At 38.0% G+C, this 6,366-nt stretch overlaps 3 protein-coding genes across 3 annotated transcripts; all 3 read left to right on the forward strand.

Moving 5' to 3' along the window:
• Positions 1-848: 848 nt before the first annotated feature.
• On the forward strand, positions 849-2,368 carry LOC112199068. Its single transcript, XM_024340128.1, has 2 exons — positions 849-1,612; positions 1,717-2,368. The coding sequence occupies exons 1-2, from the start codon at positions 849-851 to the stop codon at positions 2,366-2,368; spliced, it is 1,416 nt and encodes a 471-aa protein (XP_024195896.1).
• A 135-nt stretch (positions 2,369-2,503) lies between these two features.
• Positions 2,504-4,332, forward strand: LOC112199069. The gene is made up of 3 exons (XM_024340129.1): positions 2,504-3,375; positions 3,474-3,579; positions 3,679-4,332. The coding sequence occupies exons 1-3, from the start codon at positions 2,504-2,506 to the stop codon at positions 4,330-4,332; spliced, it is 1,632 nt and encodes a 543-aa protein (XP_024195897.1).
• Positions 4,333-4,643: 311 nt separating this feature from the next.
• Positions 4,644-5,908, forward strand: LOC121052822. The gene is made up of 5 exons (XM_040518708.1): positions 4,644-5,045; positions 5,168-5,380; positions 5,474-5,566; positions 5,662-5,775; positions 5,873-5,908. Exons 1-5 carry the CDS (start codon positions 4,650-4,652, stop codon positions 5,906-5,908), a joined length of 852 nt encoding a protein of 283 aa, XP_040374642.1. The 5' UTR covers positions 4,644-4,649.
• Positions 5,909-6,366: the final 458 nt, after the last annotated feature.

The raw sequence follows: 6,366 nt of genomic DNA on the forward strand, positions 1-6,366 counted from the left end.
TATATCTCATACCATCGGGCAGTGCATTTATTCAAAATTTGTGATCATTAGCTGAATTGTAATTTCAATAAATAAGCATGGGCTTTCGAACTCTCAACAATTGTGGCATTGGATGGTCTCTAGTGTGGGAATCAAGTTTTTATCTTTAAGTTTTGTTACAGGTTAACTAGATGTATGTGTTTTTGTTAACATTGAATTTATTGTAATAGAATACCTACATATAAAGCTCTCCTTTGGTTTTTATTAATATTGGTGTTTATATAGCTACTAAAGGTATATGGTATAGGCATTGGGTGATAGCATGCATGTTGATTTATAATTTCTGCCTTGCCTAGAGTTGTTTTTAATAATTCATCTATTGCTCTTGATAGGGAAGGTTGGTTGGTATCTAAAGATCTGAGGGTTGAAGAAGGTTAGCTGGTATCGCTGGGCTGAGTTAAGCTTGCTATCCTTAAGGTATGTCTCTTAATTTCTTCTCTGAACATGACCTTATAGATAGGACTCAAGCCTTGTAGTTTGCTGCTTGTGGTTGTGAGTTATTTGATGTATATATGCCTTCTGGTTTGCTGGTTGTGCTTTTGAGTTATGGGATCGATGTATATATGCCTTGCATTAAAGCTTAGAGATGTTAATTTTATAAATGGTTTACATTTGGACAATAAAACAGAATATGGCCATATTCTGGTAATGCAGGTTCTTTATGTTATTCTGCAATATGGAAAACATACTTATAAGTCGAAAACATCTGATTTGAATTGGCTTTCTTCTTTTAAAGTAGCTGCATTGTGTTGATATAGAGGGGAATGCTTTTCCAAGTTCTTTGAATTTGAATGTGTTTTGTTTTTAGAATGGATAAGTCTTGGATGCATGCTGATAGAAGATCACGCACATATGAGTTAGGTGTTGAGGAATTCCTTAGGTTTGCTGTAGAGAATGCTAGTGATGTAAATAATATCTGCTGTCCCTGTTCGAAATGTGGGAGCATAGATGGGATGATCTCAGCCAGGGTCATAAAAGATCATCTATATTTTAATGGTGTAGATGAGAGTTACAAAGATTGGGTATGGCATGGGGAACCATCTAGGGCAACAGTGAATGCTAATGAAGGGGAATCTGAAGCTACTGTAGATATGGTAGAAGATGGAGATGCAGCAGATAATATAGGGTTGGGAGATCAGGAAGAAAAAGGGGCTAGTGAAGATGAAGAGTTTTTTGAAAATGGTGAGGATGAGCAGTATTCTGTAGAATCGAATGACTTCATGAGGTTAGTTGAGGATGGAGATAAAGCTTTGTATCCCGGTTGTACCAAGCACACAAAGTTAAATGCACTTATACAGACTTATAACCTTAAAGCAAAACATGGAATGTCCGATGTGTGCTATTCTGACATGTTGATCATGATCGGAATAGTTCTCCCTGAGGGTAATGAGATACCTGGTTCGCATTATGAGGCTAAGAAGACTTTGGCTACATTAGGAATGGACTATAAAAAGATCCATGCATGTCCTAATGACTGTATTTTGTACAGAGGACAGCATGCTGATGCGAGTAGTTGTCCTACATGTGGGGAGTCTAGGTGGAAATTAGGCAAAGATAATATCGAGAAGCAAGGGTACCCAGGAAGGTGTTGTGGTACTTTCCCCCAATCCCACGTTTCAAACGCATGTTTCAATCGACAAAAACTTCCCATAACCTAACTTGGCATGCGAATGAAAGGAGGAAGGATGAGTTTATGCGTCATCCTGCAGATGCCCCTACTTGGAAGTTAGTGGACCAAAAATGGCCAGAATTTGGTAATGACCCTAGGAACCTTAGACTTGCACTTTCATCTGATGGTTTTAATCCCCACAGCTCTTTGAGTAGTAGATATTCATGCTGGCCAGTTATACTAGTTACGTATAACCTCCCTCCATGGCTATGCATGAAAAGGAAGTTCATGATGCTGACTTTATTGATTTCTGGACCTAAGCAACCCGGAAATGACATTGATGTATACATGCAGCCCTTGATTGACGATTTAAAAGCTTTGTGGGATGGGATAGATGGAGTGTATGATGCATTTAGAGGAGAATACTTTAAACTGAGAGCTGTTTTGTTTTGGACGATTAACGACTTTCCCGCTTATGGGAACTTATCGGGTAGTGTTACTAAGGCGTACAATGGCTGTCCTATATGTTGTGAGAACACAAAACCACATCGGCTATCTCATGGACAGAAAATGAGCCATATTGGTCACCGGAGATGGTTACCGCGCCATCATCCTTACCGAAGGCTGACCAAAGAGTTCAATAACTTACCGGAGTTTGAAACTGCCCCTGAACCCTTAAGTGGAGAAGAGGTATTAAAAAGGGTTGAGGGCATGACCTAGTCATTCGGTAAAAAGAATCCTCTTCCAATATATAAGGGTTTGGAAGACCAAACCAGACCTTGTTGGAAGAAGAAGTCCATATTCTTCGAACTTGAGTATTGGAAATTTCTTCCGGTTCGACATAATCTCGATGTCATGCACATTGAGAAGAATGTATGCGATAGTATTATTGGTACATTATTCAATATTCCTGGAAAAACGAAAGATGGAGTCGCTGCTAGGTTGGATCTGGTGGAAATGGGCATAAGGACTGGTTTGGGACCAACACCAGGGCAAAAGAAAGACAAGTTGCCTTTGGCAAGTTGGAATCTGCTGCTAGAAGAGAAGAGAGCAATGTGCATGTCTTTTTTCAACATGAAGGGTCCTTACGGCATTTCCTCAAATATAAGGAACCTTGTTTCCTTAGATGACTTAAGGCTGGTTGGTCTCAAATCACATGATTGTCATATGGTGATGCAACAGCTACTACCAATTGCTATACGTTCAAGTTTGGAGAAACCAGTCCGGTTTGCAATCATTCGGTTTTGTCTCTTTTTTAAGGCAATATGCAGCAAAGTGATAGATGTTAGGAAGCTGAAAAAAATGCAAGAAGATCTAGTTTTGACAGTTTGTGAGCTTGAGAAGTATTTTCCACCATCCTTCTTTGATATCATGATTCATCTCACAGTCCATCTTGTTAGAGAAGTTGAGCTTTGTGGACCAGTTTTCTTTAGGTGGATGTACCCTTTTGAAAGGTACATGAAAACCCTCAAAGGGTATGTTAGAAATCGAAACCATCCAGAGGGTTGCATTGCTGAGTCATATGTTGTTGAAGAAGCAGTGGAATTTTGCTCAGATCGTATACTTTCTGGTGAAAATACAGTTGGCATCCCATCAATAGGCATTTTTGATGAAAGCTGCACCAAACCGTTATCTGGTGCTACTGTTGTATCCATTTATGGAAGGGAGTTGGAACTAGCACATCTTTGTGTATTACAGAATACAGAGGAGGCAAGACCATACTTCATGTAAGTTTTTGTTACATTTTTTAGGTTTTATTTACACTTCTGCATGTCTGTTTAGTTTATTAATGTTGGTACTAATCACATATATATCTTTTTTACAGTAAGCATATGGAGATTTTGGAGCTTACCTATCCTAAATTCAAAGCTAATCAGAACTGGTTGACTAATAAGCAAAATAAAACTTTTGCTAAGTGGATTAAGGAGAAGGTAAATAACAAAACTATCGATTTAGTTTCAGTAATCTTCATTAGTTTTTTTTTTTTTAATAAGTGGCTGTGTAGTAATATATTTTATATGTTTACGCAGGTTCTTGAAGAATTCAGCAATCCTAATAATGATATCTCTGAAACTTTAAGGTGGATTGCAGATGGACCAAATCCAGATGTACCTACTTTTTGTAGTTACATGGTTAACGGGGTTCATTTCAATACCAAAGAACGCGACGATGTAAGAAAAGTGCAAAACAGCGGTGTTAGCCTACATGCCCGTGCTTTACAAGTAGCTAGTGCAAAGGACAAAAACCCAAAATTGGATGATATGCAATTTTATGGAGTGATTACAACAATTTGGGAGATGGACTATCAAAGGTTTAGAATTCCTGTGTTCAAGTGTGATTGGGTTGAAAACGCCAAAGGCATTAAAGTAGATGAGTTTGGGTTTACGTTGGTAAACTTGAATAGGATAGGTCATGTGAGTGATCCTTTTGTTTTAGGTAAGGATGTGAAACAAGTATGGTATGTAGCTGATCCGCTTGATGATGATTGGTCAGTAGTTATAACATGTCCTGATAGAGATTATGCAAATGATAGTGATGAAGCAGAAGAGCTTGAAAATTTGGAAGTTGAGCAGCAACCCTTTATAGCAACAATGCCAGCAATTGAGTCATATGACAATATAGTTGATGATGATGAGAACCACTACATGCGAGAAGGGAACGAAGGGATATGGGTTGATAAATGATTACTATCAAAGTTATCTGTTTAAGTTAGAGGTCGCTTAGGATTCTTCGATATGTTTTATAGTATAGGCATTAATTTTGATGCACTTTTGACATGTATTGATCTGTTTTTGATGAATACTTATAATGCTTAATGGTTGAATTCCCATTTACTTATCGCATCACTTAAATGTTATGAACTTCGATTGTATTTGGTTTTATGTTTTGTAGGCTATCGCAGCATTTAAATATTATAAATGAAAAGAGCTGATTGTATATGGTTTTGTGCTTCCAGATAATGGCACCTTCTACGTGAAGACCTTCATCTCAAGCAGTAGCAATGGCCAAAAGAATGAGGGAAATTCAGCTGAGAGGGACAAGGTCTAGCAATACCAAGCGATCCAATGGAGCAACATCAAGGGGAACTTCAGTACAAGCTGCATCAAAGTTGTCATTGAAACGACAAAAGAGATTGAAGGGTAAAAGAGCTATGAAAAGGGAAGGACTGAAGTTGCTTAAACGAGGGTGTGTGACAATGTCTCGTATAGTGAGACGAAAAATAATTGGAAAGAGGATGACAGTTCAGTTCAACCAGAAAGGACAACCCATAGGGAAAGCTGGTAAAGAAATGCAGTCATATATTGGGGTGTTAGCTCGCAAGAAGGTTCCAATCTCGATACCTACATGGAAGGATGTTTTAGTGGAACAAAAAAATAAAATCTGGGAAGGCATAAAGGTATGAGAACTGCACTTTTTTTTTTTGTGTGTGGTTCTATTGGTATCTATTATGTGTTAACTATATGCTTATTTGTTAAAGTACTTCCTGATGTGTGCTTTCTGCTATTTTCTTGTATGCAGTTGTCATTTTTGTTGCGTCCAGAACACAAAAGAATGGTCTTAATCTCAGCAGGAGCAAAATGGAGAGAGTTCAAGAGTCATTTGACCACCCGCTACATTCTCCCACATAGAGATAACCTTGAAATTATCGAATCTCGACCAGAGGACTATCTTTTCATTAATCAAGATGTCTGGGAGATTTTTGTACAAGATAGGTTATCTGACTCATTTCTAGTAAGTTAACTCAGAACTATTATAACCTAATATTTTTGTTTTGCATTTAGTGTTTACAAGTTAAGATAGCATTGACTGGACATTGATATATAGGAACTCCATGAGAAACAAAAAAGAAAACGAGCCTTAAGTAAGTATCCTCATCGGCTGTCACGTAAAGGGTACGCCGGATTGGAGGAAGAACTGGTCAGTAATCAATTTTTGGTTTCATTGTTTGTGTTTATTGATTCATTAATGTCTATGTACAATGGTATAGATATTGACTTAATCAATTTATGTAGTCTACAACTATGGATGAAGCTGAACTTGATCGTGCAACCATGTGGATCAAAGCACGTCAAGATAAGAATGGAGGATTTAAAGATCCTTTAGTAGAGGAGAAGGCCAAAGAAATTGTAAGTTTCTATTTGGTTTGTGAAAAGGCATTGCAAATGTAATGTTTACCACATCAGTGCCTGCTTATATCTAAACCTCATCATTTATATTTTGTAGGCTGATTTGAAGAAAAAAGAGGCTGAGGAGAGTTAAGCACTTCTGGTTCAGATGATGTGTTAACTTTAGCATTAGGAAATCCTGAGCATACTGGAATAATTAGAGGTGTAGGGGCAAATGTGAGGCAAGCTGCATACTTTAACCTCCCAAAACGCCGAAAGCAAAGTGTTGAACAGAGTCTTAGGTTAAGTGTTCAGAAAATAATGGAACAAGAAAGGGAGAAGATACTAGCAAAAGAACGAGCAATTTGGGATGAGAGGTTGAAGACGTTAGAAGCAAGGGTGTTGATGAATCCTATGGTAACTGAATCCCCCAAAGATTCCACCATTGATAGGGAAGTTGGTTCTGGACAAGGAAGTTCAAATATGCATGAGAAGGCTGCCAACGCAATTGAAAAACAGATTCCCTCCACTGTTAGAAAGTCTTTGGATTTAGAACCTCATGTTGAGGAGCCTGTGGAAGTTGTGAATCCCATTGATGGTGTGAATTTGAAT

The sequence above is a fragment of the Rosa chinensis genome, chromosome 4 (genome assembly GCF_002994745.2).
Source record: "Rosa chinensis cultivar Old Blush chromosome 4, RchiOBHm-V2, whole genome shotgun sequence".
Taxonomy (NCBI): domain Eukaryota; kingdom Viridiplantae; phylum Streptophyta; class Magnoliopsida; order Rosales; family Rosaceae; genus Rosa; species Rosa chinensis.